This window comes from Castanea sativa, chromosome 11 (genome assembly GCF_040712315.1).
Source record: "Castanea sativa cultivar Marrone di Chiusa Pesio chromosome 11, ASM4071231v1".
Classification (NCBI taxonomy): Eukaryota; Viridiplantae; Streptophyta; class Magnoliopsida; order Fagales; family Fagaceae; genus Castanea; species Castanea sativa.
In genome coordinates, this window is record NC_134023.1 from 69,296,554 (window position 1) to 69,309,176 (window position 12,623).

At 30.7% G+C, this 12,623-nt stretch overlaps 1 protein-coding gene and 1 long non-coding RNA gene across 2 annotated transcripts; one reads left to right on the forward strand and one right to left on the reverse strand.

Annotated features, from left to right (window-relative positions):
• Positions 1-818: 818 nt before the first annotated feature.
• LOC142617201 (beta-glucosidase 13-like) lies at positions 819-6,266 on the forward strand. Its single transcript, XM_075789967.1, has 12 exons — positions 819-1,007; positions 1,244-1,313; positions 1,670-1,728; positions 2,219-2,294; positions 2,518-2,683; positions 2,975-3,230; positions 3,802-3,917; positions 4,236-4,450; positions 4,561-4,592; positions 5,613-5,715; positions 5,845-5,941; positions 6,042-6,266. Exons 1-12 carry the CDS (start codon positions 819-821, stop codon positions 6,205-6,207), a joined length of 1,545 nt encoding a protein of 514 aa, XP_075646082.1. The 3' UTR covers positions 6,208-6,266.
• Positions 6,267-7,612: 1,346 nt separating this feature from the next.
• Positions 7,613-9,331, reverse strand: LOC142617203 (uncharacterized). Its single transcript, XR_012840939.1, has 2 exons — positions 9,256-9,331; positions 7,613-7,918 (listed from the first exon to the last, which is right to left on the reverse strand). It is a non-coding gene; the product is annotated as an uncharacterized LOC142617203 (long non-coding RNA).
• Positions 9,332-12,623: the final 3,292 nt, after the last annotated feature.

Below are 12,623 nucleotides of genomic sequence, written 5' to 3' on the forward strand. Positions count from 1 at the left end.
AAAAAACAAAAAAGATTGGTTTCCAATAAAAAATAAAAACAAAAACAAAACAAAAGCTTGGTCTACTCTAATTGGAAAATACAGTATTGATTAGTTCATCTTTTCCTGTCAACTTAGTGTTTTGGAGATATAGGGGTTTATTGGGAGCTGATAAAGTACTTTATTTTAAGAAAAGTACTATGTCTACAGTATTTTTCAGAGTTTTTAAATTCGGACCGTTTAACGAACCGAAAAAGAAAGAAGTTTTTTCAGTTGATCTTAGGTTTAACTAAGGTCGAACCAAGATAATATTATAATTAATTTAATAATTATCTAATAAATAAATATATTAAATTAAAAATAATAGAAAATTGACTAAAATAAGAAAACATTTAGGTACCAAAAACGTAATATTATATATATATATATATATATATATATATATATATATATATATATATATATATATTATGAAGCCTACTTCTACATTAAGCCCATGCCTTAAGCACAAGTTAAACTAAGCCCATGCCTTGATGCCCAAGCCCATTTGAGTCACACAGTTTTTGACGAAATGTGACTTCTAATACTTTGAAAGTAGATGATTACACGTACTCTCAACGTATATTGCATGCAACAAGATCATGCCAAATAAGCACTAAGTATAAAATGAGATGTGTTATGGCTAATTGAGTTACCAAAAATACCCTAAAGAAAGTGCAAAACAGTTCTCAAAGCTTGATGGCACAGAGTCATTTTAAGTTTTTATTGAATAAAAAAAAAAAAATCTTAATCCATTGACAAGTTCTCCTATATATATAAAGGTATACTTGAGGGGGGACATGTTAGAGAATCAAAAGCAATCAATCATGGGGATTAATAGAGGTCCTTTCCTCCTATTTCTGATTGTCATGGCTGGCTCAGTGGCTTGGGGTGAAGGTGCAATTCAGAATTATGACTCAAAATATTATGTTAATAGAAGCAGTTTTCCAGAAGGTTTCATATTTGGCACAGCATCATCTTCTTACCAGGTTTGAGTTTGAATTAATATACTATTACTATAAACCGTTTTGTAGTTTAACTGACACTTTCTGGTATTTTCAATGAAGATATCTAAAGTACAAATTCTCATTTCTGCAGCTATCAAATTATCTAAGATATATACATGTTTTTCCAATCAAAACTAACATATTGGAAAGATTTTATGTATATGCAAAAGTCTATGATACTAGGGGTTGTTGATTTAGTTTGTTATGTTATTGTGCAGTATGAAGGTGCAACAAATGAAGGTGGCAGAGGAGCTAGTATATGGGACTCTTTCACTCAGAGCTACCCAGGTAACACCTCTCTCTTTCTGTGTAGAGATATGTGTATCATAGTTACATGATATGAGTTCATTATTCATGTGAAAAGAAAGATATAATTGCTCTTAGATTACTGCTTAAGTTTAAATAGGTTTAATGTTGTTAGGTTTTATCCTTCTAATGTTGGTGGCCATCCATGACTACTCTCAACAACTCTAATAAAGTGCCTGTAATGTATTTGTTTAATTAAAGAATTTTTTTTATAGAGTTTTGCTAATATGGAATACGTTAAAATGCTTTCATAAGACTAAGCTTTTGAACCCAACCATCTTTAGTTGCTTAAACATATCAATTAGAACTTGATTATTCGAAACTTTTTGGTGTTGCAGATAAGATAAGGGATGGTAAAAATGGAGTACTTGCTGATGATTCCTATCATCGTTACAAGGTATATATATTGTTGACATAATGCAACGTTTTATCATAATGCAGATGTGCTAATTCAAGAGAAGATAAAAACATTATTGTCAGTACCAAACGTATGAAATAGCTAACATGAACCTAGTAGTCTCAAGAAAGTCTTCATTATTATTATGTCATTAAGGTCATTTTGCTCTTATAGTCGTTTTGAAATTAATTATTAGGTAGAAGGCTACATCAAACCCCCAACTTAACATTAGTCACGCTTTTAATTTGTCATGATTTTCTTAGTGAAACTTTGCTTACATATTATTACTTTTTGCTTAATCTGTTGCAAGCTACAACAGATTCCAAAGATTTCAGATTTCAGATTTCATTTGTTGTATCTTGGATTTTCTTTTACATTCATATGACCAAGTTATTGAAGATCAATCATTTATGTATTTGTAGCAATGATACCTTTTTCGTTTACTTGTATTATTTGGCACTGATTGATAATGAATTGAATAACTTGGCAGGAAGACGTGAGTATAATGAGGGACATTGGATTTGATGCTTACAGATTTTCGATTTCATGGTCCAGATTATTACCGAGTAAGATTACTAAATTACGCTTTTTTTTTTTCCTTATAAATCCACAATAAGATTTTTAATCCTTAGATTTGAATTTATGCTTTGTTTAATTCTAGTTTCTATGTTCAATTACACTAAAATCACTTGGACCATAAAATTTGAGATGATCAACCCCTGTATATAGTGATTCCAAATTGAATTATATATTTAAATCAACTATATTATTGAATTCTATTTTAATTAGGTGGAAACTTAAGTGGGGGAGTGAATCAGGAAGGCATTACATATTACAACAATCTCATCAATGAGCTTCAATCCAATGGATTGAAGCCATTTGTGACTCTATTCCACTGGGACCTTCCACAGGCACTTGAAGACACCTATGGCGGTTTTTTAAATCACCAAATTGTGTAAGCAATGGCTATAATTACCTACTTCCAACTCTCATCCATATAACATAATCCAAATAACAATTCTATAGACAAAACATTGTCCACAAATATTTTCACTATTGTTGAGACTTGAGAGATACATTTATGAATGATAGATAATAAAGTGATATCTATATATAGTGATCCAATTTGAAAATCAATAACAAGTTATCAACTTCGTAAGTTGAGAAAATGTGAACAAAATTGTGTTTGTAATATTACCGTATTCCAAATTATAGTTTAACACATCTCAACCGGTTACATAAACAGAAATGACTTTAGGGACTATGCTGAGCTTTGCTATAAAGAGTTTGGTGATAGGGTGAAGCATTGGATCACCTTAAATGAGCCACAAACCTTCACTACCATGGGGTATGGAAATGGTGCATTTGCACCAGGTAGATGTTCAAAATGGTTGTCCTCAAAGTGTGATGAGGGTGATTCAGCGACTGAACCTTACCTAGTTGCTCATCACCAAATTCTTGCTCATACAGCCGCAGTCAAAGTCTATAAGGACAAGTACCAGGTTAGTGTTATAGTATATGTATGATTATTGTAATTTACTAGCATAATCTACTAGAATTTAAACGTGATACCTAATAATAATTAAGAATGTATCACGGTGAAGGTAGTGCTTGATTTATTTATATCTTTGTAAAGTACTAATATATATACTATTTTTATTTGAGTCTAAATTTAGTAAGGATGAAATGTAAAACTCATATATTACACCATCTAACATGAAATTGCCTCATTAGCTTTTTACTTAAAATTCAATAAATCCTAGCACAACTAATAATTTCTCAATAAACTCATGGTTGAGTTGGATTTTCAAATGAATATTAGAATTGATTGAGTGTGGTTGTATTTATTCTTCAATATGTAATGTAATAATGCGTCATGTTAGGATTGAAGAGTGTAAAACTTGGGTTTCATACTACCTTCTTATAGAATTTAATATACATAATGAAGTAGATACCGATCAATTGAAAATCAGTATGATTTTCAATCAATTAGTCTAACTTTTATTTTTGTTTTGAGAAGAGCTCAATTAGTCCAACTAAATAATCCAAATTTAGAATACATGATTTATGTAGATGTCACAGAAGGGTCAAATTGGGATTACACTAAATTCACCGTGGATATTGCCATTTTCCCAGTCAACTGAAGATAATGATGCAGCATCTCGAGCCCTTGCTTTTATGTATGATTGGTAAGTAGTTTTCCGATTGTTCTACAAAATTATAGTTTTATATTTTAAAAAAGTGTGACTTTATTCATTAAAAATAAGTTAATAAAATTAGAACAGACAAATAATTTGATGTCATCTCTAAACCGACTTAGATTAAGAGGCTATGGTATTTTTATTTGTAAGTAAAAGATAGGGTATTCAACAAATCAGCAATTTCTAAATACAAACTTAAAATTCATATACATACTATCTAATATAATAAACACAAACCAAAAAAGAAAAATTACTGTTCAATGTTTTGGAACGCAGTTAATTGTAGATCTTCTATAACTTTTCTAGGTTTATGGAACCACTAAATTCTGGTCTCTACCCAGCTGAAATGGTTGCCCACGTCCATGAACGACTACCACAATTTTCTAAAGAGCAATCTTCTATGGTTAAAGGGTCTTTTGATTTCATTGGCATAAACTATTATAGTGCAAATTATGCTACTGATGGTCCTTGTGAATACCAACAGCCTAGCTACTTCACAGACTCTTGCATTAACATCACAGGTTCGTTTTACTAATGAGGTTTGTTTTATTTGAGTTAGTTTGCACTTTTTATTTTGGACAGAGTTATACTATGTTAACTGTTAAGTTGAAATATAATATGTATGTGACAGATGAGCGAAATGGGACTCCCATTGGTCCAAAGGTATGAATTCTTTTACAACTTGTTTTTTATATACAATGATTTTTTTTTACAACTTGGAAATGTCTATGAAAAATAGAAATAATTTTTTAATAGAATTTATGATGTGTCTTTATATTAAAGCCACATTTTCTCTTTCGTGTGTGTATTTATTTCTAAAAAAAAAAAAAAGAACTTAAAAGGGAAGAACCAAGGTCGAGTGGGCATTGCCTGCTGCCTTGCCAAACCTAACTTTTCCTCCGCCTATATGGCTAGATTAATACAGTATTATCACTTTATATGTCAAACTTTATATTTTTAAATATAAAGAAAAATTTTCCAATTTTATTATAATATATAGAATCTCAAAATATTTTATGCTATTTTAAAATTGTAACAATCTAGATATTTTATGAGTCTATATTAACCAAAATAATAGAAAATTTGTTCAAAAAAAAAAGAAAAGAGAATGTAGTCTGCACTTGATATCTATCTTGTTACCAAAATTCTTCCACTCATACGTTGAATTAGATTTAACTTTGGAAAAAACAAGGCTTGTTTTAAATTTTTTTTTTTTTAGTGTTTTATTGAATGATTTCATATTTTTTAGATTGACATCAGGTAATATCTATATGTACACACACACATACACGTGTGTGTGCATGTTTGTACGTGTAAGTTAGAAATAAATTTTGTCCCTCCAAAAATTAAATCCTGCTCCAACACATCTGGAATACTGTATCCTACAAGCAAGCAGAATTTCCTCTCCCTTCAATTTTGATATCAAATGACCTATCATTCTTCTATTGAAGGCAATTTCAAGCATCATTACTTTCCCTTTTGATCAATGAACACAACTTTTGGCTCAAATAAATTGTCCAGAAATTTCCAATGTTGTCACATATGATAACATTTTTCTTATTCAGATGAAGAAGAGGAAGAAAAAATGCATTATCAATTCTGCACTTGCACAAAGACAGAAATACAGTAGTGTCAATGCATTGAATTAGAGTCTTATGATTTGCATTTTAATTGACTATGCAGGCTGCTTCCCAGTGGCTTTCTATTTATCCGCAAGGAATTCAAGATCTTTTACTTTACACAAAGAACAAATTCAACAACCCAGTCATCTATATAACTGAGAATGGTATTATCTAACAGGAGATTATCTACTTTACATGGCATCCATAGTGATACGTACATTGAATTACTATATGTAATTTCTTCTTCTTCTTCTTCTTCTTCTTCTCTCTCTCTCTCTCTCTCGGTTTTTCAGGAGTCGATGAGATTAATAATGGTACTATATCACTTGAGGACAACATGAGAATTGATTACCATAGTAGTCATCTTTCTTTTGTACAAAGTGCTATAATGTGAGTCTTTAAACATAATTATGCCTTCCTAAGCCATTTTATTATTTGTGTGCAATATAAATGACTATGATTTGAATGTTTGAACTTTGGATTTTGGTAGGAATGGGGTCAAAGTGAAAGGATACTTTGCTTGGTCATTGTTGGACAACTTTGAATGGGCTGACGGTTACACTGTTCGCTTTGGGTTAATCTATGTAGATTATGAGGATGGGTTGAAAAGATATCCTAAAAACTCAACCAAGTGGTTCAAGAAGTTTCTCAATTGAGAAAAGCTTATATATTAATCAAATGTCATGTATTTAGCCAGTGGCGGCTCCAAGAATATTTTCCAAGGTGGTCATTAAGAAACGTAAATTATAGAAATTTAATAAAAATAGAACTTCATATATTGGCCATTAAAAAAAAAAAAACATATACACACAAAAATACATAGAGTCTTACAATTTTCTTTTTAAATTTTCTTATTTTGAAAATTTTGCATGATAGTTTCATTATCAATACTGCAAATTACATTTTTTTTTCAAAATTTTAGTTCCATAAAAATTTTCTTGGGCTTTTTCTTTTTGTTTTTTAGGACCTAATATATTGTTAAGGGATCAAAGTTTAAAGAAAAGTGTGATTACAAATTAAGCTGTAACCTAAGGCTACAATTCTCACTAAACAAATTAATATGGTTACATATTTTAAAAATTTAAATGTTAAATTGTATGTTCTTAAAACACATGTCAAATTTCATGTTAATTAAAAGTTATTTACTATTTAATCTATAAACTTATTTTTTATGTATAATTTTAGACAACAAAAATTTGAAATTTAAAGATTTGAGCGATGATATAGCTATTGATATTTCATCTTTTTGAAATTTTGCAAACATGAAGGATTTAAGAAGAAAGTGTAATTCAATGATGGATTTGCCAAAATTTATATCCAATAAAAAAATATTGAGTTGAGTTGTAGTCTTAATTTACAACCAAGTTTGTTACTAAATTTTGTCCGAAGTGTAATTATGTTGAGCCTAAAAAAATTTAGGGTGGTCCTAAATATTTTTTTAAGGATAAAAAATCATAAAATTTTAAAAATTTACATATAATAATTAAATTTTTTTCCAAGTCAGGGTGGTCTTGTGACCACCCTGGACTCTACGTGGAGCCGCCAGTGGCTGCTAACTCAACAGATTGATCGAGTTCTACATCTTCGTTTTCCTCATCTTTAAGTTCTAGCAAATTTATGTTCTCCCTATTTCTCCAGTCTATAGCACAATTGAGGTGGGAAGCAAAATCACATTTGGAGCAATAGTAAAGGCCATAGCGTGTGTCCACCTTTTGAACACAGACTAGACAAAATCGAGAGTCGGATTCATGGAGTTCAAGAGAAGAATGGGTGATGTGGAGGGGATGCTTGTGATGTACAACCTTGAGTCTGTGTGGGAAAGAGGCGCAGCTTCTATGAATCCAAAAACAGCATGTGGTACATAGATTGGGCACACCCTTGCCTTCTTTGCCACAAATGTCGCAAGTGAATGTGATTGTCTTGCCAATGGGAGTCAATGGGTGATCGTGGAATTCGACTTCAAGTTGCAAAATAGCACATTTGATATGAAGGTTGAAGTCGCAATGGTAACAGCGATAAGTGTATTCGTTACGAGATTCATTACAGACTTGGCATGTGCTGTTTTCTTTCTCAAGATAACCAGTTTTTTCGTCAAAAAGAATAAGAGGATGTAAAGGGTGCAAGGGATGGTGCAACCCAAGGGGTACTTCAGCACATGATTTATGATGACAGTGCCAACTACTGCATTCTGAATTTGGACAAAAGTAGCTAGGACCATAAACTGGTTCTTGGCACCCACAACAAGTAGCTCGACCTCTGAAGTGCTGAAGGTAGACCAAGGGATGCTTTGAATGGGAAAAATGTAGAAGCTGTAGTTGCTCCATCTTCTTGTATCACATGCACAGAGTCACAAACAAAATAACAAAGCTGAATCCAAAAAAGAAAAACAGGGAAAGAGCAATAGGCGTGAGAATTGCTGATTCCAAATCTATACATCATATATAGACGAAAAGAAACAGAGAACGAGCAATAGGCGTGAGAATTGCTGCCTTTTCAGTTTTGTAGCATTTTTTTTTATTGCTCGATTTTGATGTTAAACACCGATTTTTTTCAATTTAAGAAAAGATTGAAGGCTTCTTTTGGTTGACGTTTACGAATGAGCAGCACTTGTACAATAAGTTTGATTTTGAGTCTAATAAAAGTAAGTAAAGAAATTTGGATTTTTGAATGAAAATTGGATTTGGGCCTGATTGAACTTTAAGAGGCATTGCCGTGGCCCAGGAGGGGACAAAAAAATTTATGGTTGTGGTAAAAAACTGTAATGACTGATTATGAAATCATCTCTTCTAAAGATATGGCAATACAATTTGTAATAACTTCCTCTGGCTAAAGATATAAATTATAGCTTTTTTATTATGCAATCTCAAAAGTGGACAGCAGTGTTAAACTTAAAACTATTGAGTTGGAGATGAGTTTTTTGATCGTTTTTTTTCTTTAAACAAATAAAAAAAAATTCTGACTCTTTATTTAAAGGAAATAAACGGAAAAAGTTAGGAATAAATAATAAGAATGTTTTCACAACAAAAGTTTGAACCATGTCTCTTCCCCCAATTCTTGAGACTAAAAAGTATAATTTGTTTTACTTTGTTCCGCTTATGTCAATTCTTTATTTCTTATAATTCATTAAAAAGTATCTATAAGGCCTGTTTGGTTGATAATCTCAAACATACTTTTGAGCATTTTAAATAACATTTCACACATTTCTACACACTTTTTCACCCATATATATATATATCAAAAATACCCAAACAATATTACTTAAACTCTTTTACCAAACACCCAAGTTTTTCTTTGTTCTATGTATCAAGTAGAAAGTGCAACTAAGTTTGCTTTTTTATGCAACTTTTTATTTAGGTCAAGTCAATTAGTACAGCTCAAAACAACAAAGCCAATCCAACAAAATTTTTGACAAAAAAATTAGTAGTAAACGGCTAACCTTATAAATTTAACAGTAAATGGCAACTTATTATTTTGAAATTTTGTATGTGATTAACTTATAAATAAATATTAAATAAAAGCATGGATCCAATAATATAGTAACATAAACCAAACTATTTAGTGGTAATATCTCACAAAAATATAGTATTAAACCAAGTGCAATAAAAATTTACTACATCTAATATAGCAACTTATTGTTTATGAATAATAATAGAACAACACACGTATATATGAATAAATTTGCAAAAACAACTATTAATACTTACACCAAGAAGAATTCAATTTTGGCTTCAAAACGCACCTAGGAAAACCTCCAAGTTAACCTCAATTTCAATATTGCTAGAACTATGGTCATGAAGAACTCATTAGTGACTTCTACTATATATAGTGTATCCTATTGTATCAAAAAATAAATTCCTTCCCCAACTCAAAAGAAAAGGAAATAAATAAAGAACAACAACACAAGCAAGCAAAATTATATTCTTGCTTGCCAACAACTTAGAGTTATATACTTTTTCTTTCTCTTTTATCTAATCTTTTATATTTTTTTAATCTTACTTATCCATGTCATGACTTCTTACTACCATTTCCTTTTTCTATTATTATTATTATTTTCTAAACATGTCCATGCTAATTCTTTAGCTTAGGGAGCTGAAAGAGTTTTTAACTTATAAGAGTTGTAGCCCATTCCTAGCCATAAATCATGGGCCCTTCTTGATATTGAACTTTCAAGCCTACTAAGCACCCAAGTATAGGAAGGGTGGTTAAACTTTGGACCTAAAGTGTTTCAAATTAGTGAAAACCCTCCAAAAAGTAAAAATAAATAAATAAAAGAAAAATATTTCCTAAAGAACAGAAGAGTGTAAGAATGAAGGTACTAGATAAGATGTTGAAAACATTGCTTCTCTAAATTTCCACCTACTATATTAAAATACTATTAATGAACTTCACAAGAGAATCAAAATCTACCTTCATTTGCATGTCTGAGAAAAAGGAAGAGAGTGTAACTCACAAGGAGGACAAATTGATTTGAATATGACCAAAAGGAAATTACAATAAGGAGGCAGAATAAAATTCAAATTTTGTACAAATGTATCACTCAAAAACCATGCCCAAAAGCTTGTAGTATAATAATATACTACAGCCAGTGCTCCAAATGAATGCCAATTGGTTCCTCAACCTCCCCCCATTGCTTAAAGACTATAAATAATGGCTAAAAAATAACGCTAATTGTGTCTGCACAAGTTCTAAATAAAGAGGCTTGGAACTTAGTTAAGTTGAATGTACGAGATATGGGTCTGTTTGGAAACAACTTATTTAGTGTTTTGTTGGAAGTGTAATAAAGTATACTTTTAGCCTGAAATTTTTTGAAAAAGTGAGAAAATGCGGAAAAAAATTGTGAGTTTTAAAAAACTGTACATAAAAACTAAAAGCTTCAAACTGATGCCAACCTCACCTATAGTTTGAGTCTAAAGAGGTTACTATTCTTGCAAAGAGCAAATGCACAAATATGATGTGGTTTGCCAATGGTGATCATGGCCATAGATAAGTCCATGAGGAACAAAAAAATAAATTAACTGTGCAAGAATGCAATTGTAGATGATTTTAGACCCGCTTCTGAAGTTGTAGAAGATTTTATTAAATCAGGTGATACCACAAAATGTGAAATTAGCCTTGTTTGATAAAAAATATTAGGAAGTCAAAGCTCTTGAATGAAATAAATTTGGAACCCATCTATTTTGGTTTACCTCTAGACAATCTATAGAGATGCAATATAAAAGAAAATTCTTTTATTTTTTTAGTAGTTTATAGTGTATACTCATCTCTCACATGGTTTAATTCTTTTTCAGATTTGCCACTATGATTATAAAGGAGTAGATTTTGTCTCTTGAGGTATTTAATCAGTTTGATTTCGACTGCTAGCTACTAAGGTAAAGGGAATATGAGATAAGAGTCACTCTTTCAGAGTATTAGGAACTCAAACCTCTTGAATCAAATAAATTTGGAACCAATCTATTTTGGAGAACTTTATTTATTTACCACTAGAGTCCAGACAATCTATGGAGATACAATATAACAGTAAATTCGTGTTTTTTTTTTAGTAATGTATACTCATCCCTAAAGGAGTTACTTTTGTCTCCCGAGATTTATTTTTAACCGTTTGAAGGGAATATTTTCTACCCAAAAAAGAAAAAGAGGTGAAAGGAATATTTTCTACCCAAAAAAAAAAAAGAAAAAAGAAAAAGAAAGGTGAAGGGAATATGAGATAAGTGTCACTCTTCCAAAGGACAAAAAGAAAGAACAAAAACACAAGCAAGCAAGAAATATATTCTTGCTTGCCAACAACTTAGAGTTATACGCTTTTCTTTCTCTTTTATCTAATCTTTTATATTTTTTAATCTTACTTATCCATGTCATGACTTCTTACTACCATTTCTTTTTTCTAAACATGTCCATGCTAAAATGTTATTTTCTCATTCATTTATGAGATTTTTTTTTGTTTCTCTAATTAGGTTTTATACACACATAAAGTCTATCTCTTGGGTATGATGAATTTTGAGGTAGAATTTACTCAAAATTGTACTTCGAAAATTTCATTTGGGCATTTTGCAAGTTTTCCTCATTTAGCTTAGGGAGGGAGACTAAGAGAGTTTTTAACCTATAAGAGTTGTAGTCCATTCGTAGCCATAAATCATGTGCCCTTCTTGATATTAAACTTTCAAGCCTACTAAGCACTAAGCACCCAACTATAGAAAGGGTGGTGGTTAGAGTTTGGGCCCGTGGACATTTGTAATAAGGTGTTTCAAATTAGTGATGGCTCAACTACTCTGATACTTGGGCTAAATCACCAAGTTTTTTAGCCCATTTTACCCATTTGTATATTTTCTCACTCTCTGGACTAATTGGTGATGGCCAATGTAAGGCTCAATTTCTATATATGTACTTCAATCATAACTTCCTTTATAACTTCTTATTTTGAAGGGATTTTGCATGTGATAAATCTAAAGATCTGAACAAATTTTACAATTTTTTAAAAATAATTGTTGATGTTGTTTGTTGTGATTGATGTATCATAAAAATGATGTTTATGGTGAGTTAATATAAAAGTGATATTGATCCAATAATAACTTACCACCTTAACAAGTTTTGGGAAGATGTGATAACTTTTATAACTATTCCCCTAAAAGAAAGTGTAGCTGTAGAATTTTTCAATTTCAAATGTGCACTAGAATTAATTGGGAGACAATGATGCAACGGATTTCAAATTATCAATCATGGTTTTTAGTAAAGAATAAATAGAGTTCAACCAAATCCAACCCTATAAGGCTATAACTCAATGTGCAGGATGAACATCAATAAAACTTTAAAAATCATTGAGAAGATTTAAAAAATAAAAAAAAGGAGAATAAATATAATATTTCTGCTTTATGGCCTGAAAAAGAAAAAGGGACAAAGCATCTGCAAGATTACTTAAAATAAAATTTGACTAATACTAACACTAATACTGCAAAATAAAATTTGAGATCTGCTCCATTACAAGAAACCTTTGTTTTTTGTTATTGTAGGATCCGTTTGGGATCCGCTTATTTTGCTAAAATTAAAAACTTTTTGCTAAAAATACTGTAGATAAAGG

Coding starts and splice junctions, on each gene's coding strand:
- LOC142617201 (XM_075789967.1), top strand. CDS start 819: ATGTTAGAGAATCAAAAGCAATCAATCATGGGGATTAATAGAGGTCCT. Junction 1,008..1,243: donor CAGCATCATCTTCTTACCAG/GTTTGAGTTTGA, acceptor GTTATTGTGCAG/TATGAAGGTGCAACAAATGA. Junction 5,716..5,844: donor CATCTATATAACTGAGAATG/GTATTATCTAAC, acceptor TCGGTTTTTCAG/GAGTCGATGAGATTAATAAT.